The following is a 27,746-nucleotide window of genomic DNA, read 5'->3' as shown; positions in this document are numbered from 1 at the left end:
GTAACTCATTAACACGTATTGTAAAGTTTTAATCAAATTTTAATGGATTACTTTCAATTATAAAAATATGTCACTCAATACACTAAAAAATTAAGGAAAACAAATGTTATTTTTCGATTTAAAATAAGGTAGTAGAAATACTCAATATTTTTCAGGTTTTACATGAAATTCCTTGTTATTTTGTTTGAGCGGAACATTTCCATGTGAAAAACTGAAATATTCCAAAATACTTTATACTATATAATATATACACTTTTTAATAAAAAGCGAATTAATAATAAATAACTCAATTCGATTTTCAGAATTATTAGCTCAACAAGTTATAATTATCCTCACAGGAAATTCGATCGGAACAAATAATTTCAAAGAAATGAAAACTTTTCGCAAGCATTTTTCAAATATAGTAGGAAACAAATTCCGCTTAAACCGGAAAACAGAGGACTTCAAACAGACTGAAAAACTCGAAAAATTATTTTTCTAGTTTTTTTTTTTTTTTGATTTTTTCACCGATTTGGAACGGTCTTACAAGGTTCTACAATAGCCAAAAACCTTTAAAAGTACGTACACGTATCTATTCTATTATATAAGCTTGTATGATATGTGCACATTTATGTCGTTCTAGAATCCAGCCAGTATCGTGCGTGTTCTTTGCTCGCGTGGAAAACTTACTCGGCTGTTTTTGCTACGATCGGTTTATCTGAGACCGTTTCCTTTTGTTCTTGGACTGACCAAAAAAGAAACTATTACGACATCACGGAATTTGGCACGGCCGCGAATTTCCTTTTTAACCGCACACGCGATGTTCCGTTCTTTTTTAAGACTTCTGTCTTCCTTTGCGCCACAAACGTACGCAGTAACAATCACGCGACCGGTGCAAATCAACAACGGTTTGGAAAGCACAACCGGTAGCAAAGCCAACCGTAGGTACTTGACTATTTTCGAATGTTTCACATATTGTGCTTTCCGTTTAGACTTTAGTTTTTTGATGCTGCTAGATAATGATCGTCTTTTTTACTTTACTGACTTCGTACAAAGAAAACTACTCATAGCGAATATATTTAAATTCTTAACGAAATGATGGCTATTTTATATAATCGAAAGCAATATTAAAAGCATAGAAAATCGAGTTATCTGTCCTGAACCTAAAATATTACGGTTAAATTATAGCGCGTGACTGTATCGGCCAAACAGGCGTCAAAAAGTTTATCTTTTAAAATTATAAATTTGCACGCTTAACTGAATGAGTTATCGGTGTAAAATGATTACATGACTCTTTTCGTATACTTACAATAATTTTTCCTTATTATTGCATGTATTGTTGCGTGTTAAAAAACTTGATGATTCTATTTTTTTTAAATTAATTACACGTGTCCGATAAAGATATTTTAATCATATTTTCTTGTTTTTTTTTTACTGAAGTTCTTCTGGTTTACTTCAAAATATTATTCCCGAGTGGCCGGTGCAAATTTAAAATTATGTTTGTCTTATTTAGATTTTCACACGATATACAGCTGTCGCGTCCCGCTCGTTAACACCTCCAACACGTCTGATTGCCACCAAACTCTATTTCGCCCTTATATCTCGTCTGTATAACTCGAGTCAGTAGACCATAACGAAATACCGGTCCCAATAATCACCTTTGTAACAATGTTAATTTACTGGAGGTCTTGTTTGAGTTTCATTACAACGCATTATTTTTCATTCATTTAAAAGGAGAAAATAATAAAGACAAACGTACTTCGAAATCGTCCCTAAGAAAATAAAATAAAAATAAATTTATCTTTTCAAACATGTTCTTTAAACTTAAACCAGCTGCCAGAGTTAACTAGTTAATTTAACTAAATTTATGCTTTTATTACGTTAAAGGATGATACAACAAAAAAGAAAACATATAAACACAGTATTAATTTTCTTGGAAACATTAACATTTAATTAAAATCTCGATATCACAATTTGCAATCCTATGTGGATGATCTCACAAGCTCGTTAAAAACCTTTTACTGTTGATAAAAAAAATGTTTTATAAATTTGAGGTACATTGTTATTATAATTATCAAATTTGTACTGCACATATTTATTATACTTATGGCTAAACTTAAAATTATGTTTTACGGTTAAAATGTAGTGTACTAAAAATAACTAATATGCCATCAACTTCGGTGTAAGCCGAGATTTCGCCTAAAAGTTTGCATTACAGTTGGTCTATATTGAAGTCAATGACATAGAATAATACTATATACTAGTGGTATTTAACTCTCTGTAGGGTTGCGAAATGAAACTTTTACGACCCATGACGATTCGCGACCCCCGTCTACGTCTAACGTCACTGTCGAAAACTATGATTAAGTTATATATTATTGAAATAGATTACTTAGAAAGTTATAACTCACTTTCAAAATAACTTATCTAGAGTTAGTTTACGCGCATTACAACACTTGGATAAAATTATTTGACGCAAATAGTTTGGACACTTTAGAAATTAGAGTAAAGTTTTTTCTTTATTTGAGCAGTTGCATTACTTGAACAACGTTATCTCAGATTTCATTTCGAACCATGCATTTTTGATATTATACGACAAAATATAACATCTTGTGGTACATTTAATGTGTTATTATTTGTATTTTTTTATGATAGTGCTATAATTATAGTTTCGAAACGAAACTGTTAAGTATTTAATAGTATGAGAAAATATGCAAGTTAACAACTGACTGAGTATAAATATATATATTATATGTATATGTTTTATTACCCTACGACGGTTGAAATAAAACTGCGCTAAGAAATAAAAATAAAGGGAAACGATAAATAAAAATGTTTATAAAGTTTTAAGTGTGCGACAAGAAAAATAAAACAAATATTAAGAACTTGCGCTTCTAACATGAACATTAAACACGTATATTATAATATCATACATATATATAGATATATATGTGTGTGTGTGTAGTTATACTAACAATAATTTCAACATGCGCCACACTACAGTTATTTGCCATAACCTGTTTAATTTAAACTATTTACTTACTCATTGTTTTTCTTAGGAACTTGAATAAGTAAAAGTATCGCCTATATCATTTACCATTATACATTTGTTGTAAGACTTGTAACCAAATTACATGTACGCAGAACGCTGCTGCGTACAAGTAATGAAACTTGACTACTTCACCTTACTGAAAATAACTCTTATAAAATAAACACTTATTAAATAAGTATGATTGAAAATAAAATAATAACCAACACTAGAAAAAATAAAATATGGTAAGTATACAATATACAAACTTTCCGGTTTAATTATATTGACATATATAAAACTATAGCGTTGGAAATGTGTACATATTTTAATTTAATACATGATAAAAAAAGTTAGTATTATTTTGATTTTCACATTTTTTCCAGAACATATTATAGATTTTAGATAGTAGTAACTCATTATATATTATTATATTATTATGTATTTATTTAGTTTATAATGACTGTAAATATTAGACATTTTTTGGTTTTGTAATATAAATACAAACAATTTTATTTGTTTTTATTCATTGACGTTTTACATTTTATTAACACAGTTATTTCGTTACTAAGTTTTGTTTCACAACGAAAACAGAATCATTAGACACTGGAACGAAACGCTAAATGTTTTGCCTGTAATTAAATGTTTACTATTTTGTTCCGCGACGGAAACGAAAGTATGTACTTTATTAACGGAACGGAACACTAAATTTGGTCCTGCAACAAAACGTTATTCATTTTTATTACTTTTCTTGAGTTTGGCTGCAAACGAAAACTAAAAATGTGGCCAGTTATCAACCCGGGTCAACCAAAAAAAAAGTCATAACATCATTTTTGTCCCCATTCTTAACGAAATGTAAACACTAAAATATAAAAGTTACCAAGACTAGCTGCTTAGCGTTACCACGTGCAGATTCGAAACTAAAACTATTGTGTAATAGATTAACTTGTAAGTAGTAACATTGGCCAGTGCTATCATTTATTGTTATTTGTTAATGATTTAAATTACTGGTCTAGTTTTAGTTTGTATGAGCTATAACAACAATGTTCTCTTATAAAAATGTACCTATCTTTAATTCGTCCTGTTGTTAGTATGAAAGAAAATTACCAAATATTCTTTAGTCTGAAGATTAGTCTGACAAAAGATAATGAGTCAAATTTAACAACAATACATAAATTTAAACAGCATTAATATAGTAGTATTATTGTTATTATTATTTGCGCGACGTTAGTCAATTTAGGAGCCGGCGTTCAAGCGACCGGGAATTAAAATGTAATCCTTGTTATTAATATTCTGACGATGGTTATTATTTTACGAAAAACACAGAATAAAATCATATTCTTCCAAGTGTTCCTCTATCCGGCTTAGTAAAAAAAACCTTTTAATCGGTATTGTGTTGTATAAAAAGTACATAATGCATATTATAATTTATATATGTGTACACCGTTCATCGATGTATCATGTAACAAATATAAACATTTGTATCGTATATAAAAATAAATTATTTTATACATATCAGTATGTAAACTGTAGTTCTCAAAAAAAACTTCAATTAAACAGTTTACCTAGTCATACTAGTGTAATTATATTATATTTGAATTGCTATAGTATAGTCAGACAGCGTTTTTATTATACGTGTAGTATTTATAATTAAATCATTATCACTAGTTTCAGATATCAAATTACTTTCATCAGTATCAACAGAGTTTTATCATACAATATCATAATACTCCCAAAAACTGTTTAACTATAATACGACTTTTAGACCGATAACATTTTTTTTTATTTTAAACGTTCTTGAAAAAGTCTGTCCTTCATACGTTTATAGATATACCATAGGATTTTAACAAACGAGATAGATTAAGGTAGTATGTTTAACAACCATACTCTTTTAATATAGCTATTATTAATTTCTCAAACTACATACCTTAAAGTTTTTTGGTAAAACACACATTCAAATAACTATATGAAAACGCATACGTTGTTTCACAAGAAAAGCAAATTATAATTTATTACTCATTAAACCCATATAAAGTGATAAAAAAAAACAAAGTCCTTACAAACAAAAGTAACTAGAATCATTACATTTAAGGTCGAGCTACACAGAACTTAAAGGCAGTTTTTGCTGGAGAAAATTGCTGATTTTGTATGATCAAGGTCAAATTGTATTAAATCAAAAGTATATCATATTTTTTTTAAATACATACATTATACTGGATATTAAAAACATATCAATACAATATACTCTGAGATTTGATAGTTGATCGACAAATGTTAAAAAATGTCTAATACTACTGTTATTAACTATTATTATTATTTTAATACTAGTTAGTATTGTCAATTGTGTATATTCCCTCTCAAAGACTATGTTGTTACTTATTTTTTTTAAAGACAGCTGCATTAGGTAGTTGCATAACAAAAATGTTTTCGACCCATCCGAATACCTTTTAGATACTATTTGTGATTGGATACACACAAAGAAAACAAGGGTTATAAAATAAATATATTCTGAGCTTAACTAACAAAGATTGCATCATTTTTATTGAATTGAACATGCGTCTGATCAATAAACTTATAAATACATGATAGTATTCGAAGATGGAAACAAATAATTTAACTAATATAGGTTATAACAACAAAATTTACAAAATGTCATTCTGAAAATATGTTTTGTACTATTATTGCATCCAGTTAGGTTTCATCTTATATGTATGTATTGCTTGGGCTTTGTATCAATTAAAAACTGAAATGTATAAAAATCTAAAAGTTGCTGTTTTGAAACAAAATATATCAAGGGTATTTCTCAAACAACATTGGTAAAAAAATATTTACTCAGGACGAATCAAATATATATATATATCAAATATCAAGTATAAGATATATCTATTCTACACTACTATAGTATAGTTAATACTTAATATACAATATAAAAATGATTGATAGAATATGTAATTTTAGAATACGAATTTGATATTAAGTAAAAAACAAAACTTGTTAGATTAGATACCTATTACCTAAACTCCATCGAGAAATTTAAAAAATGAGTTTTTAAAGACCGTCGAAAGTTTTGGATGTTATTAAGATTTTCATGGTTGAATTGGACAAAAAGTTTATGTTATTTAGTCTTTCTTGGAAAATATTATTAGGTATTAAAAATAACCACCGTCAAAATATGTACATATATTTGGAGAAGGAAGTTTTTGTCGATGTTAACTTTTGAGCAGGTAGTGAAATTGACTCAACCCTTTGCAAGTCGCTTATTGATCCCCCAGGAGAGATTTTTATGAAACTCCGAAAGTACCGCTTATGTGAAATGTACAGTGTTCAATATTAATATTTTTATACCTCTTTCGTTTTTCTTATCTGAGCTCTGGCAACTAAATTATTTTTCAAAATTTATTTTTAAACAAACATTCTCCTTAAATAGGACACCAAGAGATTAGATATTATATTATTATGGTTTATGGTACTGTACATTTAATTTTTTCTTGTTTTCCTGTTATGTACAACTCAATTATTTTGTTATACTTCTACATTTTTATAAGCTATCTAAAAATGTGCCCGACTATAAAAAAAAAAAAAAAAATTAACGTGACGTTTTATAATACTTTTGAGCACAGACGACCGGATAAATGATCAATTTAATTTGTTTCAGAAACTCTGTACATAATCGGATGAGCTCATTAATTTAGACGGCTGACGTCAATCTACCATTGTTGTGTTAAAGTCGCATTACTTGACGCCGACCCGAATGAAACCCGTCTTCGTATTTGTATTAACACTAAATTTATTTGATTACCATTCGCTGTGCGACATCCAATCTCTCGTCGGAGTCATTTCTCAATTTTCCAGTAAAGACTCAACAAATCGAAATCGACGACAATTTACATAACAATATTATGTTTATCCATTATTGGTGCCGTTCGATTCATCTGTTTATTGCACAACGTCTCTCATTATAAACATAATAAACCAAATCAATAGTGACATACAGTCAAGATGTTAGGTACATACGATTCCCTCGTTTACCATAGTATCATTCTGGCGATATTATCTAAACGGTTTGTCACTAACGAAAACAACTATTAAACGTATATAGGTGTAAAAAACAATTGCTGATTTTCTAAACATCCCAAGGGTGGATCCCATAGGAAATAGTATATACTACACGTGAAAGCACTTACTACTTGCTCTATTTCATTGGCACGGAATCAAAATGTAAGTTACACCACAACACATTTTATCGCCAGCGCGTCAGCATAATTCATTATTTGTTATTTTTTCCGACGATAATGTTTCGACGGGTCCTAGTTAAAAATGTTCAACTGTCAGATAAAAAAATAAAGTTATCGATTATTGTACGAAGCTTGCCATTAATATCGTAACTGTCAAAACGAGGCTAAACAAACTTGTAATACATCATACGGTGTTCACCATCCATTTTCCTACTTTTACAAATTTCAAGCCAAAAACATTTTTTGCACACATATTATATAGTATTATTATGATGTTAAGTAAAACCAGACACAATATGTATTACGGGAACCAGTGGAAAAATGAGCTATACATAACAAAACAGATGTGTTAGCATTACTTATTCAAAAAAATAAATAAATGCCATAGGATGGACGGTATTTTTAAATATACAATTCAAACAAGTTAAATTTGTCTAATACTTAATGATTTTTACGTCTTCAAACATTATATAATGTACCTATGAAAAAAATGTCACTTAAATGTGAAAAACATGAATTCTACAATAAAAATGCCTATCGATTGATATTAGTATTATAATAAAAAAAAACGTGTCAAAGCGTTTTCTTTTGAGAATAAAATGAGGGGCATTTAACAGACATAACACCCTACGGCCACTTCACTTGTCCTGTTAAGCATACCAGACAACCATAAAAAAAAAAAAAAAATACAGAACTATAATATAGAATTTGGACGTTGGTAAAGTACTCGTTATAATAAAAAAAATATATTACATGAACTTTCAAGAATATTTCAGTTTTGAACAAATTATATATTATTAACAGCGAAGGAGTATGTATAGCTCTTGTACCATTATATCGTGAATTGTTGTGATATTAAAAAGGCGCCATAAAGTCTATGACACTTTTTGAATGCAAGAAACATTTTTTTTTTTTGTATGTATTCACGTCGCATCACTTGTTATAAAAATAAATGACGTGAGCTGCTTGGTTGTCAATATACCAATTTTTTTTGCCATAAAAACTTGACTACGCAAATTGCAAAATGCGTTTTACTCGCTCCATACAACATTGGCTTTAGAGCAGGATCGCCTATTGTGGAATCGAATTAACGGTAATAAAACTATAGTATCAAATAGTAATTATATTTTGTTCTTCGTAGGTAACGATATTAACCACATACAACGCCAATTTTGATTGTAACGAAACGAAAAACAGCTATTCATTTTGGAATACCTAACCTTTTTCTCATTACTACAATTAGCGAATATGTTAGATTTGACGTAAAGCTAAAAGTAGTGATATTATATTGGGCACACGAATCCCCCCGAAAAAAAAAGATTTCCGACTAATGCAGATAGAAACTTTGAAATTACATTTCGACTGTCATAATACGTTTAGTTAATGCCGAATTAGAATCGTTTGTACAAGCGAAAAAGAAACATTACCGTTAAACACGAGTTTAAAGGAATCCATATTACACTAATGCAAAACATTTGTCAGGTACAGCAATACGCGTTCATTTGTAACGTGAAACAACACTAGTCGGAACAGACAACCCAATTTTTTATTTAAATTCCCAACAATCAAATTACATTGCACATACATGTATAGAAACAAAAACTAATCTAAATTCAAGAAGAGCGATAATGTGTTTTTTTTTTTTACAATAAGTATTATCACAATTTTTTTTTAACAACTTTTAACATTTTTTCTTCGCATAAAGTGTACAAAAACGATCACGGATTTCACAAATTATACAATCGATCACGTCTTAGCTTGATCACCTTTACATTGATAAGCTTGTACAAACAACGGACAGTTTTTTAATTAAATAATTAATTTTTTTTTACGCCAACGTTTGGCATATGTATAAATTTGCATGTAAATAAGATAATGGTGGATAAAAAAACCGTACCACGTGTCAAAGAACTGCCGTTGTTCTTGACAATTATTCGGGAAATCACTTTTTTTTATTGAAAAAAATAATAAATACCTGTCACGTGGAAAAATGAATATTTTAAATCATTGTTCAGTTTTGCCTTTGTTTCTTTCAGGTTTATGTAAATTAAAAATTTTTAAACTACTTTTTATTTATCCAAAAAATACGAAAATCGTACTTAAGCAACGAATAAATTCTTTTTGAAATTCTTGTGTAAAAATGGAACTTTTGTTTTTTTCTTCGATGCAACATCTGAAAAGGTTAGCAGCACATTAAAAAAACTAGTAAGGAAAATTAAAGTAGTTAACTAGACTATTGAAACCGAACATCTTGTATGCGAATCTGTGGATACTAAACCAACTTTAGTGTTTTCTTACTGTGCATTGTCTGTACTATGCTTATTTATACTATGTAAAAATATATATTTATTCAAAAATCCCAAAGCGGCAAAATTAAAACATTATTCATTCTGTTAAATATCCCTAGTTATACCTACGGAGAGCAAAGGACTAGTTTTTACGTGGTCCTAATGGAATCTTAACCATTAATTGTTAGGGTAACGTGGAGTGTAATTTAAAACAAATGGCTTCATTATAAAAAGTAAAATCGGTTAATTTTTTAGAACTAAAAAATGTAATTCAATTTTAAATATTGATGATTACACGAACATAAGTAAAATAATAATATTAATACGATTGATTAAATCCATTTTTATATTAATTGAAGTAGTGCCAATTTTCGGAAACTTATTTTAAGATACCGATAATAAAGAATCTGCATTACTTCATAACATACCCTAATAAATATAAAATCCAGTTTTAGCCGAAAACTAAAATTGTCTATACCGACCGCCTTAAGAAATATGGGTGTAGCCGGTGCGTCCTATCAAAGGGACAATAATTTAAAATTGAGAAATATTTTATCATACCGTGAAAAAAACGAGAGCATCGACGTACTGGGGAAATAAGCGAAGGCGTGTGAGAATAAAAACCTCCCCTAGCTGGGTTTAATTTTTTTTTTTATCTGGATTGCACATTTTTAATATTTAATTTCATTCTTCTATTTCGTTTTCCCCAAATCCCCCGAGCACTGTGGCGAGGCGTCAATATTGTTACTATGTAGAGACATCGGTTATGATTCCCGCGCACTTTGGCACTTGCACTTACAAGGAAGACGTTGACAATTAAACTGTACGAAAAAATGTGTGCATGGATACATAAGAGCGCCCGATTGATTAGTGTGTTTCATACTTGATACATATGTAGATAACTTTTTTTTAATTAAAAAAAAATATAATAAATATTTTGTAGTTGTTCATTTTTACCATTTTACATTAAAAAAAAAGTAACTTTATTCGAATATTTATAAATATACTGGCTGGTTTTTTTTCTGCCCTACGTAGGGTATATTCGAATTCGATTTATCGGTACATCGAATCGGTCGGAATGCCTGCGAAATGGTTTATCGCCATTTGCCGTTGCCGAACTTGATTTATGCATTTTTCATTCACTCCGACGGTACAAATAATATGTCGCTGTCGCTGTTGGGCGCGCAAAACACTTTGTAGCCGTTCACCTGTCGGAAACGTTGCGCCGAAAACTTCCGTTTCTGATGGCGATCATTTTCGAATCGCTTAGGCCGTTTTATTTTATTCCGCCGACGTCGAACATCGATTCGACATTTCCGCTGCCGCCGTCGCCGTACCCTGTGTTTTCATGTCGGCGGCCTTTATCCGGCAGAGCGCACTGGACCTCCCGGGTGGCGAAAAGCAGCCGCTCACACCGTGGACGACCGCGAGACCTTTGCCGGGATAATATTCGCACACACGTGCTCCGCCGCGACCACAGTGCGTGCCGGTCCCGTCACGATACAACCGACCGACCGACCATCTCGGTTCGAACCGAAATTATATATACATATATATATATATATCACCCATGATGTCGATCGCCACGAACCCCATGGTGTACTTTCTGCCGTTGTTACTTCCAGGTGAGTGTCGCTGCTGCATAATACAGCTACAATTTATACATACCTACTTAGCGCAGAATTAGGAAGCCGTAAGCGAGAAATGCCCATCAAGTACGACCGAAATCGCAGCGAAAACCTTGTAGCGCCCACATTGATTTTCACGTGGTCTGACTAACTTTATTTTTCAATGTGACCGGTTTGCAATCAAGTAATAATTTTTAAAACGTTTGTCTACATGATTTTAACCCGTGTCCGGGATCTGGTAGAACTCTGAACTAATAAGTAACAAATATATTAGATATAAGTTAAATTAGTAATAAGATTTTTCAATAAAACGTGACACGCCGCCTAAATGATTACACTCTTATATATATATATATATTAATATTGGTATTAAATATTTGTTTCCCACTTTTAAGACGCATGTCTTGTCACACTCTATTCGAACAAAAACAATTACCGGTAGACGCATAATAGGCCGTAGCTGAGAATAGGTGCAGCTCAGCGTAAAACTAAGTTTAATCGAGGCTCAAGAAAATATCTATATCGAATAACTTGGCAGTTATAAACTTTTAAAGCTTACCATTGTTTCATAACATCGTATCCCTGCGAAAAAAAGTTTATTGATAACACATTTTTAATTAAATCTCAATCTTAAGTTCGATATAGTTATAAATACAATACGAACTTAATTAAGTCAACTGATGTATTGCTCTTTCTTGTAAGACTTTTCAACAAAAGGTTAAAAAACAAGAAAAACTTAAGTATCCAACTTTAATTACGACCTGTACAAATTTTATTTTATTTTATTTGAGACCAATGTAGATCGTAAAAAGTCGTTTCATTCTAACGAAAATATCTCGTAACTTGATTTCAATAGCCATTTTTTACTAGGTACCAAATAGCTATATCTCCATAAAATATTAAGTACAATCAAAATTATACACCAACTATTCTAACACAAATGTACATAAAATAAGTCGACATCAACATTTTATAAACATATTTTCATACATAAATATATTTATATAAAACAGACATGTTTAAAAGAAGATATCATCAACTTGATATTCATGATAATTTTTTTAGATTCGATTATAGCACAGAAACAGTGAAGATATAAGTGTAAATGTTTTCCCCCTCTTGTCTTCCTCTTGAAATTATCAGTAGCCATCATGACTAGGTATATTATGTTGTATTTGTATAGTGTACATAATAACATAAATAGATGCTTCAGCAGCGCGCCAAATTCGAATTCAATTTAACCAGGTGTCAGTAACTAAAATACTGACGATATGATATATTATAATATATAACTATCATTATTATTACAATAAAACTAAGGTAAGGTGTATCAAGTTCATTTGAATTATAATCACGGCATTCCGGTCGGATAACGATCACGCGCCAACTCAATTAATACGACGCCGAGGTCTAGGGATGTACGTTGTACAACGGTTGTATAATGTATTTGAAGTCATTAAGCCCCTTTCTTCGCTTTCGTTCGACGCAAAATTCCATCTTAAGGTTGTAACGGAAGAATGTATTAAAATAATTGAACAAAACTCATAAATCAAAATCTATCACTTTACATTTATTTTTAATAAAAACAATCTGTCAAATGTAACTCAAACACACTGGTCTGACTGAGAATTTTTTTTTTTTTGTTTTGTGAAAAGTACAAAAAGCTACACAAAATTTGCGAACTTTTATAACATAGTATTATATTTAAAAAAAAGGCCGTATATGAGATTATAAGTGTCAATAAAAAGTTTAAATTGCCCAGCGGTAAATTATTTCTATCCGAGCGGTAAAGCGGAAAACTAGTACTGTCGAAGCACGGCAACTAGTGCGATTAAAGAAACACAAAACGAGGGTTTCCAAAATATTTTAAAAGTTAAGTATGATTTAGATACAATCGACACAACTTCACCTTCGTCTGTGTTACTAAAAATATGAAAATGACATCAACCATATATTATATTTTTCAAATAAGTATTCATAATAAAATAATATGATTTAAGTATTGGAAATGTTTATAGGACATTTTTAAAATAACAATATTTTTAAAAACATTGAATTTTGTGAAGAATCATCATTAAAAAACATTGAAGTCGTTTCACAACATTTTTAACACTTACACATTATTTGCTTTATGGGATATATACAATAATATTATTCATAATCTAATTCGACAAACATTTTTAAAACTAAGAAGTACCACAAATCAAACGCAGATTTGTTCTCCGTAAAAACGCGTGAGTTCAGATGTGTATATCTTACATGTATGTTTTCTTAATATTATAGCATTTCTTAAACACTTTTGGAATACCTAATTTTCCTGGAATTGTCTCAGCGTACGCTTGGAAACGTTTTTTTTCAAACTTATGAGTTATATTTCCATCCTGTCCATTGAAATAAGTCGATGTTAGGTTAATCGATAGGAAAGGATAAGGAAAGGATTTATCGTTTGAAATAGATTAATCTAAATGGCAACTTTATATCGTTATAATTTTAATTTAATCCAATCAAACTATTTGCATATTAAAATATAAACTGATTCATTAATGTATTTTGCAACGTGTTATTGGTTTTAAACTATATTTACTCATACATTTTGCATTATTTTGTTTATACAAGAAATGTACATAAAATACATTATCACTCCAGCGACTGTAATTTACATTGTTGTAAGATGTATACAATTCAAGAATAACGACACAACATGAACCCAATAGAGTACAAAAATATCAAAGTTTTAACGGTTGATAACAAATTTCCATATAGAGTAAATCGTTTTTTTTCCTTGACTTTCTGTAATGCCAGTTTCCTTAAAAATAAACAGTTGATTTTATAAATTATAGCGTGACTATGTATAATACAGATTTCGGTATCGACCAGCGTGTTGAAGTAATATTTTTACGAGTTGGAATGTATTTAAATTCGAAAAAACCAGACTGTGTCTCTATTTAAATTTGATTTAGGAGAAGAATCAAAACAAAGACAACTGAAATCAATTGCAGGCCTCATCTATTTAAAAAAAAAACCTCTATAATTAGAGAAAACATTTCTTGCGATTAGGAGACATTCTAAGATATTGTTGACGAAAAATGCGATCGTAGTAACTGTAGCGACTCGAATCACATTATGGCTTAATGTGAGCACTAGAAACTGAAATGTCTGCAACACACGACGAGCGATAGATCATGCGTTGAATGGGTTGCTTACAAAGAAATAAAAACCATGACCAACAAAAATGTCTTTTTCAAGGAATTGAGCGGATAATATAAAAGGATAAAAAGAAGACAATGGTACGTATTCGTTTTGAAAGGAAGTAGCGATAAAATTCATGCTGCCATTTATACAGAAGTTTCAAACTTCAATAATACTAATGAGTAATTTACACTTGTATAACCATCTTGGTTACCCTTTTTATCTTAATATCTACCTTTATCATTTTCCTCTGCTCTTTACAACTCACGGTCAAATAAAATATAAAAGAAAAGAAAACTTTTTACAACAACTATAATCCCCAATTTCTTTTTTTTTTCCTCCAATAACATTTTCATTACCAAAAAAAACCTTAAAATCAATAATTTAACGAAAAAAACGAATTTCATCTACAATGGTGCATAAACTTGTACAATTTATTTTTAAATATCGGCATTCTTGTAAATACATTAATGAAAGATTTAAAACCGTTTTCTGATAAAATATCTAAATATTCGTTATCAACACAGTTATTACCTACGATGTTAAAGTTTATATCCTCGATAGTTATGACTTTTCCATTAAAATGTTTAACTGTGGTAAATATACTATTTAAGCTGGTCAAAAATTCGTTTCTATCACATGAAGGTGACCTTTAAATACACAAAATGCATAAAGATGTATTATTACTTTTTAAAACAACTTTTAAAATATTGGCATTAACATATTCATATTCAAAAAAACAATCTAAAAATAGTTGATCTTTCACATATATACATACATATACATAACACCATCATTTTGGTGTCTTTCAATTTTTGAAAAATATAGTTGATAACCTGGTATTGAGAAATTGAATAGTTTACATCATGCCATGTTTCTGTTACGACAATTATACCTAAATTTCTACTATTTACATCATTTTGTAAAAACAACAAAAGTTCATCAAAGTGATTTCAAGTAATATTACGATGAAATATATTAAAAAACATTTTATTGAGTATTTTGTATTTATTCATAAATTCAGTTATGGAAAAAAAATAATTAGTTTTATAATCTAAAAAGCGATCTAATATATTATAATTACTCATTGTGTTTGAAGTATCTTATTTAGAAAAAGACAATAAAATAACTTATTTATGTTGAATTTTAAATATAACTAGTTTTTGATAAGTCAGCCTCTTTATTTATAGTAAAACCTTTAGAAGTTTCATTTTTTTAATAAAAATTTTACAGACATTAAACATTAGCAAAAATCCTAGCTTTATAGAATAGGTTACTATTATATTTAGTGAGATAATTATTTATGAAAATATCTGTACTTCCCCAACTTTCATTTATATTTTTTGACTTGATTTTTTTAATTTTTTGGAAGATCCATTAAGTCTTTTTTCTGATCAGTAGACATTAACTCGGCTACAATCTTCATTGGTTTATCGGGTATTCTTGAACGGATGCGATAGGCCTTAACAACAGAAACTTGTTTTCCCAGTTTTGACGCAATATTTTCAACTATTTTTACGCAGTTTTTTTATTATTTTGTACTCCTACTATTTCTACATGTTTCGATAATAATAATTTTTGTTCAAATAAGTTAACTAGCAATGATAAAATGTTAACGTCCGATTTTAACTTATGGTTATTTTTTTCAAGCATTTTATTTTCTTCCTTTAATTCTTTAATGGTATTAAACGCCTCGCGTAATTGCTTTCTATAGTCTTCAAATTTGCTACTCATAAATTCAACCGAAGTGACTAGATTAGTAGCGTTTCATTTGGTCCTATGAAATTTTCTTCTGCTTTTGATTTTGTAGTCCCGGTAATGCCAGCAGTTTTACACTTCGTTTTAATTATTCGTAGTATTTTAAAACTGTTTAATGTTGTTCGTTGACGTTGATATATAAAGTAACGTCAAATTTAAAATCACTAATCTCATTTCAAATCACTTTTACTAGTGTTAAACTGTCAGTTAATATGTTTGCGCAAATAACAATATTTCAAAAGGAAAACTGTACCGTATTTTTGTTTTAATCGACTGACTATTCAAAATATATTTTAAATACCGCTATGATTGAAGGCTGAAGCAGTTTACATGCATAACAACTAACAAGAGACCCGATATATCCATCTAGATAATCTGTTTTATAAGCTAACTGCCACTACCATACTAAAAACATGAAACCAGCGGTATTTTGAATTTATACTAATTTATTATTTAATTTCCCGCCTGATGATTTCATTTGTTTTTATAAAATAAAGGATATTATTTTTAAAACGATAATGATTCATGCACAATGTTTAGCTCTATATAAATATTAATACGTTGTTTTCAATTTTACAGAATTCAATATTCTTAGATTAACCTTCACTAGTTTTCATTGACGTATTTTTAAATTTTAAAACATTGACGCTATGTGTTCAGCCGTAATTGTTATATGAATTGCAAAATAGCAGTCGCAGCTGAAAACGAACAGTCGAAATGAGCGATAAACTTTGTTCGACACAAATAGGCTATGGTTGAATTCAGCATTAAACTGCCATCGCGTCAACTAAATTGCAGACTCTTTTTTTATTATATTCTACTTTTTAGTGCCAGGCGAGCATTTTCATCCCATTGCATAAACGTAGTCGAATTGCCTATTCATGAAGCCGCGTTAGGGTTTATCAGAACCATCGCCCTGTAACACGTGTCCGCTTGTACCGCATTCTGATAAAAATGTGATTAAAGGGGATGCCTCTTGTATAAAGGCATGATATAATTTGTGGTCGTGGCAACATCAATGGGTCTTTCGAATATAGCGAATCATTTAATTATACATTTATTATAGAACTGTATGCGATTTATAAGACCGGGGTGAACTAAACTAAACAGTAATAACATTGCATTTACTTGAACACGAGCAGTATTTTGTTAGCGAATAGTTCTAGTTTAAATATGTCAAAAACCAATTTCTATTGTTTTAACTAAATCGTTCGTATTATGTTTTACGTCAACAATGTTTTAATTGACTATCAGTTGATAGACGTAGATAAAAGGGTGAATAAACACGGTGGAATGTCTATCTGCGTTAAGCTTTATTTATTATGAAAGAAAAGACAAACATATTATATTGCACCACGCAAATAATACAGACGTTCTTAGTAAAATTATTCGAGTGAAAAAAAATCAAAACAAAAAATGTTAAATATCTAAAGAACGCCGCAACTGACGCGTAGATTATATATATATATATAATAACGCTGTACATGAAAGGAATAACAATGGTCCGTAATGTCTAGGATAAAGTTTTGTGAAGTATTAAATTTCATTATATTGAAATAAAGTTTTTGAAAATTCCAGCTTTATACCACAAAGAATAATGAAATAATTACATAGCTTTATCACATTACCATATTAATACACTGAATGCCAAAATAACCGCTATTTTGTGTATGCTTGAAAGCAGTATTTCATTTTTTACGGAAAGAGCAAGTCCCTCGCTTAGCGCCCTCTCGCTAAGGATGCCAATGGCTCCTTTGCATAAAAACGATTTTTTGGGAAAATATGATAAATTATCGTTTTTAATTATAAAAATCCACTGTACGTATTCATAACAAACAAAAATCTTCCAAACAAGCGAAAATTGATTTTATTAATTAATAACTCAAAAAATAAACCCGAATAAAAAAAAAAAGATTTAAAAAATAAAATGTTATAATTGATCAAAAAGCACTCGAAGTTAAAAAAAAAAGACAATTGTTGTTCGCCTATATTATTAATATTTGAAAGTCAACAAGATTTCCGGTTAGCATATTCCAACAACGAAATGAGAGGAAAACACATCTACCACCCAAATAGTTCATAAAAAAACAAAGGGAGAAATAATGTAAAATTATTATATTTCTAAAGAAATATATCCAAACATGTATAAGCTGCGGTTTCCAGTGTTTACAAGCATTGCGTTTTAGAAAGCCCAGGGATCCGATATTGAAATTGAAACTATTCTAGCAATCATAAATTTTACCCAAACAGGGTCATAAGCGAAAAGCTTACCATATAACTTCATTTCCGGCAAAACGACGGCGAGAAAAAACATAACACTTCGAATGTAAATGTTGTTGTACATACGAGTTTTTTCGATGCTTTCGATTCATGGCCTTCGAAATTATCCGATAACGAAACCAAACGTCAGTCGATAAATTCGCATTTCCAATAATTTATTTTTGTTTGTCTAGTATACTTCTAAAAATAAAAATGGCGTAGATGACTTATCTCTAACCTCTAGGAATAATTTTATCATTTCTTAAACGACGCCGGTTAGGCCGGCACTCGAAGTGGTAAAAAGAAAAACCCGTACATCGAATGCGCTTAAGTGTTATTAAAAGTCTCTAGCAGTTCATAAATGTTGGATTATTAAGCTAAGGGCGCCATTAACCTTCGCTAACACACTGTACTGAGTTCCAGTCAAAACTTATAATAAATAACCTACATATAACTGGTAGTCATATCTAGAGTTTCCATTTCCAAAAAAAACTTACCAAAAAAAAAAATCGGTATTAGCATGTGTGTTTTATGTGTTGGATAATTCGGTATCGTTGCGGAAGTTTAAATCATGTACATATATATTCTTTAAATTTATGGATATTTATTACACGCTTTTCGTTTATCTTCAACGCGTAACATATTTTTTTTTTTTCAGTAAAAGTAGTAAAGTACCCTTGTCAGAGTATAATAGCATTTCCTTAAAAAAAATGTGTGTACATTATTATTTATACGTATATGTTTTAGACATTTTATCATTTTAACTAATAAATAATAATATTAACTTTCCGGAAAAGTAATATACAATTGTTACATTTATATTAAAATTCTTAGATTTTTGCGGTTAGGTTACAGCGCATCCACTCAATTTTGATTTGTGTTATATTATTACTTTAAAATGGTCCAGAAGAATAAATTCCAAAAAATAATTGAACTATCATTAAGATATTATTAAGTTGACATCAAACAAATCAACTTTAGGCAAATGTATTTGAATTTAGAGAAATAACAATATTCATTAATTTTACAAATGATCTTGTTAACAATTTCAAAATGATGATCTGGACCTTATTCGTACTGAACCCCTCAATTCAAGGTACATAAAATTTAATTGGTCACCTACTGACGACGCAGCAATAATAATAATACGAGTATGAATATTTATGAGTTTACTGTATAGAATCAACTTTAACAGTCTTGGGTAAAACGACCAAAAGTCTTAACGATTGTCGGCTTTTGTCGAAAATGTTGACGTCCGCGTCCCACAAGGGTTTCTTTGAATTTTTTTATCCAATTGTAAAACGGCCAAATCATAATCCCCCGTTTCCATTCCGGGCTGATAAACATCGGGTTTATTTTCGCCTCAGCTGAAACACGCATTATATAAACATAAAATACAGTTCCGTTTCAAGGGGTTTTAGGTAGCGATTTCATCTTAATAATTATATTAATACCTAACAACACACGGTCGTATGAACCCCGGGTTAAATAAACGAAATACCCCTTTGACCGCAATACCATTTTAGCTGATCTGCTCTTTATCCGAACGAGCAAGAAAAAGGTCAGATTAAATTGGAAATATGGAACACACACGCAAATGCCAAATCGGCTTTCCGATTACAACTCGAATAACTTTCGATCAGAATCGCACGAAATCGTATTACAGTATTAAAGTTTAACTGTATGAGTACACATACCCATTGCTACCGAGGATAATACTAAACCTACTAAAGCCGAAATACCTGTATAAACACACGTTAATACAAAAGGCTCTAGCACAACATTCGACGACATTACATTCGAAAATTCAGACTGCATTTGTTCACACACATAGGCATTTTCAAGATTGAAGATAAGTTATATCTAAACGACTTTAAAAAATTTAATTAAATTGATCTCCACCGTGAAAATTCAAAGTCAACCGCGAGTATTCAGACCATTAGTTACTATAAAAACGAAACCTACAAAAGAAAATAATTAAAAACACTATGTGGGAGGGATGGTGTGTCGATGGGGGGAGGGGTTTAAAGTGAAAGTGCTATATATTTATACAAATGCATTCTTTACCTCTAGTATAAAATAACTTGATCGCACAGTTAATTTTGCACTTATTATTATTCAATACTTTGGTAAGCAAAAACAAGTTGTACAACATTGACTGTCATTACTAAAAGCTGCATCAAAAAATAATACCTCATTTTTCCAAAGACGCCGCCTTACCCACTCGACCACTCTTTTCGTTAATATTATATTAAGTATTTAACTATTATGTGAACATTTTTAAATACCTGTTGACGGTTAATTCACTCACACATAGCAGCCTGGAAAATTTACAACGGTCGAAGTGTAATTTTCCCCTTTTTTTTTGTTTTTCCTAAATTTAAAATTGTTTGACTACACATCAAGAAAAAATATTTCACCCCTTGTAGGGAAAAAGGGTCTATGGTATTTTCTAGGTTTGTCCACATAATTTACCGATACTACTTTATCTAAAGAATATTTCATACAAATTTTGAACTAGTTCGACTATTTTTAAAAAATTATAGAAGAAAGAAGTTAACTTTTTAAATTGTTGGCCAAATAAAGTACTTTTCAGGTGCGATTTCTTATCTATAGACTTGTTACATAAAGAAATTGGTTTAGCTGATTAGAAAATATTGTAGGTCCAAACTAAAAATTAATAAAAACGCAAAATATAAAAATAACACTTCCTCGGCGACACATCGAAGCTAAAAATCGAGTGATATTTATTGCTAATGAGACTTCAATAAAGCATAATAAACATATATATTTTTGACCACATTACTTCTTCAATATTAAACAAAAATATAAAATGGTTGTTGATGCTAAAATATAATTTTAGCATCAACCCATCATCCCCATCCTTATAACAAATATTCGATTGAGTACATTTACAATATGCCCTTATTTGATGGGATCTATGTTCGTTTTATGTCTTTTGTTCGTAGATTCGCATTTTCATATCCTAACACACAAAACAGAAAAGGATTTCGGCGCGTTGCGGTATACTGACAGGTGTACGTCCATTATTTTATTTTTTATTCTATTACGATGTACGTACAATTCTTACAGAGCTTATCCCTTTGACAAAACTATGTATGTCCAATTTAAAAGCGTTTTGCATATCCCCATTGTTTTATTGTTTTTTTTTAGTAACGAGGTTTCCCGGGTTTTCCCGTTTCCGAGAAAAAAAAGGGTTGAATTTTTACACTATTACCCCTAAGGTTTCTGTATGGATACTACTTCTGATGTATCTATTGGTGTGCTACTCAAGTATATCAGTCCAGATGTTATTGTGATTCATGTAGACAAACACAAACAAATAGCACATCATTGTAAAATCAATACTTACTCAGTATCTCATTAAAGCTAAAATAATAAATGCATAATCCGAAAGAAGTTATCATTTGTTTTTTTGCTTTAAGCCAATTTCGTGCCCATTCAATATTTCTAGAAAATGTTTACTCTAGTCTATCTTCCTAGTAAACATTAAAAAAATAATATTTATTAACCTGAATAAACAATGGAAGAATACATATACACCAAAAAGTTATGGATTACGATAAAAAATAAATAAATATTGACTTGATCCAGTCTTTAATTCGTTTTTCTTTATGCTTCATTTATTTTAGCTTACCGTTTTATTAGCTTTTAATTATTTTATCTTTAATTAAAAATCAAAACTGTATTAGTGTTTACCCTAATGCGTGTATCTTCTTGTTGTAAGCATAAGTGATTCCTAATTAAAGTATAATATGGTGTAGGCCAAAGCAAACTCCTTAAGTAGAAATAGTATGGTTTCCTTTTTTATTTATCACTTTAAATCGTTTTCGTTCCTGACAAAAACAATTGTCATTAAAATCTACACATTGCAGAAACGATTTTCTTTGGCATGATATATTTTGTAAAGCATAGTAGCAAGATCAACGTGCTTACCGCAACTCGGGGTATGAATAATTTGTGTTGGTGTACTTGCCAAACGTTAATGGAATAGTTTTATACGAAATGGTTACATCCGATTTAAATGAGAAATAATAATTTATTATAACCACGTAAAAGCGTATTTTATGATTCACCGGGGTTTTCGATTTACATATAAAATTTAAATGTTTACAACAGCATAATTCATTCGAAAAATGGATGGAAGTATCTATAAAACCGATCTCGTGGAATATTGATTAACCTGACGGCTCGGGAAATACTAAAGTCGCTCGTATGACATTTATCTGGAAAACTTAATGTTTTCTTAAATCAACAAACTCAGAAATTCTATGTGGACCAGCGAGTATACATAGGTCATAGATGAATTCCGTTAGAGTGTATTTGAACGTTTTCGCTAAGAATAGGACCTCTAAAGTACAAACCAGTGCCTACGCACAGCTATGTTAAGTTAGTTTTTCCGAATTTCCCCCCCCTCAAGTTTCACATATATTTGGCAGTTTGTCTGTTTGAATAAAAGTCAATTTGTAGGAACTCAATAGTGCGAAATTGTTTTGTTTACCTATGAACTACAAAAGTAGATTTCAACCAGATTTATTTTTATGGCAATGTTTTTATTTCATTTCGTTTTTGTTATTTTACTGCAGTACGCCCACTATTTCCCGAAACGACAAAATAATTCAAAGGTGGTTATATACGACATGAATTATCCATGTAATCACCATTAAGCGTCGAGTTAAAATGTATAACCATATCTTACATATTTACTCATTGTATTACAAATAAAACATTTACATAACTTGTTGACAATTTGATATATAAAACTGTATTATCGTGAGTTATTTGTTTAAAAACAAAGTGGGACTAAATAGTATTAAAGAATAAGCGTATACAACTATATGCGGTAAAAGTTTCAAATTACAATATGAAAACAAATAACATTATCATTAAAACTAAAAACATAAAAGAAACTAAAAATTGTTTGCTGTTAAAAAAATATAGTCTGTATTATAGGTATCGTTAGCGTAACATTACATTATTATCAAATTGTCAGTTTATAAAATTAATTTTATGATTATCGGAATTCAGGAAACAAATTTCTAGGTTAGAGTGTTCTCTAACGAACAAAATATAGTGCTCCATTGTTTTTGTACATTGAAAAAAATGTTCAGTAACTTTACAAGTCCATAACAAAATTATTCAAATAGTTGTACAACGTCCAAAAGTACAAAAAGAACCGAAAATATAAAATCATTATTATACAACGTATACTTATAATTTTTTCTTAAATGATATATACAGGCTTATATTTATCTATGTTAGCTGTATATATAATTTCAACATCAAAGTTATCGCACATATTACTGTCGAATACCATTAGCCTCGACTTATGTGTTACCACCAATTATATACACACCAGTTTATGTTTTTTGAACCACCCGGAGTTTATGATAAGTAAAAAAATATATTTTTTCATCCTTATAGGTCATTGTTCCGGAGTTAATGCCAAAGGACATTCATCAAAGTCATACTTACGCTCAGCATGTTCTCTTGCAAATGTCCTCCGGCTAATCCTCGACTCAACCGGGTTGCCCATGCGGAATCTTTAACAATAAATTATTTTTCAGTTAACTAACAAATAACATTATATTATATTTTTATTTAAAACACACTGTTAATATTTTATTTACCAAATAGCGTATCTGGTTGTTTTAATATGGAAGCCCAATATTGCAACACAATATAACTTAGAAAATCCAATCAAAAACTGTGTGATCTATGTGCGATATAATTTTAGTTTGTTTTGGTAAAGTTAAGTTATATTAAACTATATGGTGAGATCAACAGTAATATATAAAATATTATAGTGTACGTTGGACATGAAATTACCGTTACTCGATATCAATAAAAGTATAAGTTTAAAAAATATGTGAAGTTACTAAATTATGCAATATTGTTAAAGACGTATATTTATAACGGGAAAATATTTAAATAATGATGTGCGTTAGTTTAATACAAATGTTGTATAACCATAAAGTTTTACAACAATAGTATATTTTATAGGGTGTATAATTTGATATTCAGAATAGCCTCCTTGTGCGAAAGGGTCGCCATTGAAAAGGGTTTACTGTGCACAGAGAGTGGAGACCTATCGATATATCATCCAGTGTCACAAAATACACCAGAATAGGGTCTCTCTTAATACCCGATTACTATATCATTCCAACAATTCAAAATTATTATTACTATATCGTTAAATATTTTCAAAATGTATACAATCGATCGTTCGAATACTGTTCTCATATAGGTGTCTAACATACGTTATTACAGACTAATTCAAATATATATTAATCTATTCAATTTATCTGACCTAAATCATTGCAATGCTAAAATATACTCTTAGACATACTATGTACATAAACTAATCATCCGAATTCACTAAGATTAAAAAAGTTACATGGGTAGTATTCAACAACACAATTATTACTAAAAAAAAAAAATCTTTTGAATATGTAAATTTTTTTGTAGCTACATAAATAATACATTTTTATTTAGACATCTGTTTTTTTGTATTGCTTTTTTCAAGATTTAAAAATAGTACCATATTTTGATTGGTTTTTGTAAATCCGGGTTTTTAAAATCATACTTCTACTAAATATATCTTACAACAATATCGTTTGATTATTAATTATTAATCAATTAGGTGGAATTACAATCGATTTTTGGCGATTTATTATGTTTAAGGCAATATAAATGTCCATTGTAAATCACCACATAATTATTTAAAATGTATGCATTTTGTTAGATGAATATATAAAACCGCTTATCTAAACGTGAAATAATATCTATTTAATTATTTATTTTCATCATATCAATTATAGTGTTTCATTATTTGTATACTTGTATATTGTTGCAGTGACACTTGGGCTAAAAATGATTGACGTGTTAGTTCCGAGATTTGCGGATTTGAGACAATCAGTTGTGCTTGGTTGCAGCTTTGAAGTAGGACACGGAAAACTTTATTCTGTAAAATGGTACAAAGACGACAATGAGTTCTACAGATTCATTCCAGAAGATCTACCTGCTGTGCAAGTATTCAAGCAACCTGGTATTACGCTTGACGTTAGTATTATATTATTTTATAATTTTAGCTATAAATCAACTTTTTTACTTCTTCTCCCAGCTTAATTGCTATTACAAGTGCTTTCCGTCTCTTTTTATCATAGATCACTAGTAAAAATTCAAGCGGTACAATCATACAGTCTTTCAATGTCTTAATTCGTGTTAGCCAATGACCAAGTTTCACCTTATGTCTTTGACTTAGCGACGACAACTATGACCTCCAAAGTGTATGATACTGAAGTAGCACCCGTCTCCACTTGTAATGTATTGATATATCTCGCTTCTTGCTGTTAAAATTGACACATACTCGTATGTGTTTAAATACTATTTTTAAATGTATAGCTCCCATATATAAAACCAACGTCAAAGTGCTCCTTAACACGATCCTACAATCTGAAGGAAAAATCTCAAAGTAGCTATAAATGTACATATTTTACTTCCAAAATACTAAGTTCTTTTAATTTAATTTGCTTAAGTCGTGTATTTTATGAATATGAGATTTTCTGAGGTACAGCGAAACAGTAAATTCATTGTATCGCATTGAAGTTTAGTTTTGAGTTGGCTCGTTTGTTTTACTTAAAGGGGAAGCCACGTGGAAATTTCATTTGTACCAAACTGCTAATATCATACAAGTTCTCTTTACGAAATTAATTTTGTATACACAATACAAACTGCATAAGTTCGCTTTGCTTTCAACTCGAGGGTAACGGAATGAGCTATTTAATACGAGGAAAAATATAGAAAATATTTTATATAAATTGATCTAGAATCCATTTTTAAGTAAGCCTTTTAGTTTAAGGGGAAATGAACATTAAATTTGTCTACTTTTAAAGTTATTTTTCTCCGACTTATGGTAACAGTTTAATAAACAAATTACTTGTAAATTGATTGTTAGTATAGGGTTTGTTTTAAATTATTACATAGTTTACAGTTACACCTGTATTTACATTTTGGCTGTACCAAATTTTTGGAAATTATTCTTCTCAATCTTCAGGGCTGGGTTACGTGCTGGTTACGTGTTGGTCGCTCCGCTGCTGCTTGTGAGTTGTGAAGTGGTCGTCATCGCAGTCACAGTTTATAATATATGCCGTAGCCAGTACCGTGTTATACCCCACTATTCTTTTCTTTCTGCCACCTTTTTGGTTTGTCGTAAGAAAAAAATACTTTCGTAGAAGTCACTTATGAGTATAGTAATATATAATGGACGGATTTCCATTTTTTTTTTTTATTTAAAGCGTACTACTTTCTCTTTGAGAGCTAAATGGTCGATTTTGAATTTATTTATTAGAAAGCTAGAAGGATTTAAAAAATATATACATATATTTTAAATAAAAACCCCTATAATAAGGTTTTAAAAACAAAAATCGGACTTTTAGCCCCCACAGAGAATGCGTTAAACTTAACCAAAACTAAACTATCTGCGAACATCATGCACCATGGTACCTCTTTCTGTATTCTCTCCTCCTGTTCTTCTACCATAGCTTAAATTGTGTTTTCTTATTCTTTATAACACTCTGAATTTCCTCATCCCACAACACAACTACATATCCTTGTTTTCTGGTATATTACTTCTTCTCTCACCAACAATCCATCATCTTAATTTTCTTTGCAGCACTCTCAACATAAGCGGCCTTCCTTTTTCACACCTTGTTTATAGTTCCCTTAACATTTCACACGACCCTTTCTTTCACATTCTTTATAAACACTTTTTCTTTGTTCCCTTATTAATTTCCACCATTGAATTATTTCCTCCTTTATTCTTTTTATTTTTGTATACTCTCTTTTCACTACACCTGAACTTCACTCCACGACTTTTATTAACTTATATTATGCTCTTATAATTCTTAATCTGCTTTACACTTTCTCTCTTCCACATGAATTAATATATTTGTTTTCCCTCTTAAACGCTATATAATGCTCTCCTCTATTCCTAAAATACGTTTTGATGGGGCAAGGTCTTATCTCTGCCTTATCTCTTTCATCACATCCACTTGTGAAACATACACACTTTCTACGTTCAGTACTTTTTTCTCTAAAATTAATTTCATCAGGATTAATTCTAATCCTTTTTCTTAAAAAGTCTACTTCTATACTTATCTATCTATCCACTTATCTTTATCCACTATACTCCACACCATTCCTTGTATTAGTTCTACCTAAGTATTATTTTATAACTCCTTTTTGTTTTCCTTTCTACTTAATTTTCTGAACATAACAAATCTTGACATTCCTCCTCTTTAACGCTTCTACTATACTCTACGTCTATTGGTTATTGTTCCACGTGCCTATTCTTAATTTA

The 27,746-nt window shown here is 30.0% G+C and overlaps 1 protein-coding gene across 5 annotated transcripts in view; it reads left to right on the top strand.

Moving 5' to 3' along the window:
- Positions 1–27,746, top strand: part of LOC126847605 (uncharacterized) — a 53,172-nt gene that overhangs the window by 19,806 nt on the left and 5,620 nt on the right. For 4 of the 5 annotated variants that reach the window (XM_050587927.1, XM_050587932.1, XM_050587918.1 and 1 more), the window contains exon 3: positions 25,242–25,447. In XM_050587927.1, coding sequence (XP_050443884.1) covers positions 25,242–25,447 — 206 coding nt within the window. Of the gene's footprint in view, positions 1–10,995; positions 11,156–25,241; positions 25,448–27,746 lie in introns of those variants that run through there. The other variant, XM_050587913.1, reaches the window with a different exon arrangement.

This window comes from Adelges cooleyi, unplaced genomic scaffold, assembly GCF_023614345.1.
Source record: "Adelges cooleyi isolate 19-005CV unplaced genomic scaffold, UGA_ACOO_1.1 ACOO_flye_CR_arks_rails_tigmint_CR_PRNA_1, whole genome shotgun sequence".
In the NCBI taxonomy this organism is placed as follows: Eukaryota; Metazoa; Arthropoda; class Insecta; order Hemiptera; family Adelgidae; genus Adelges; species Adelges cooleyi.
The sequence above is the reverse complement of the archived record's forward strand: the minus strand, read 5'-3'. Positions and strand labels throughout refer to the sequence as shown.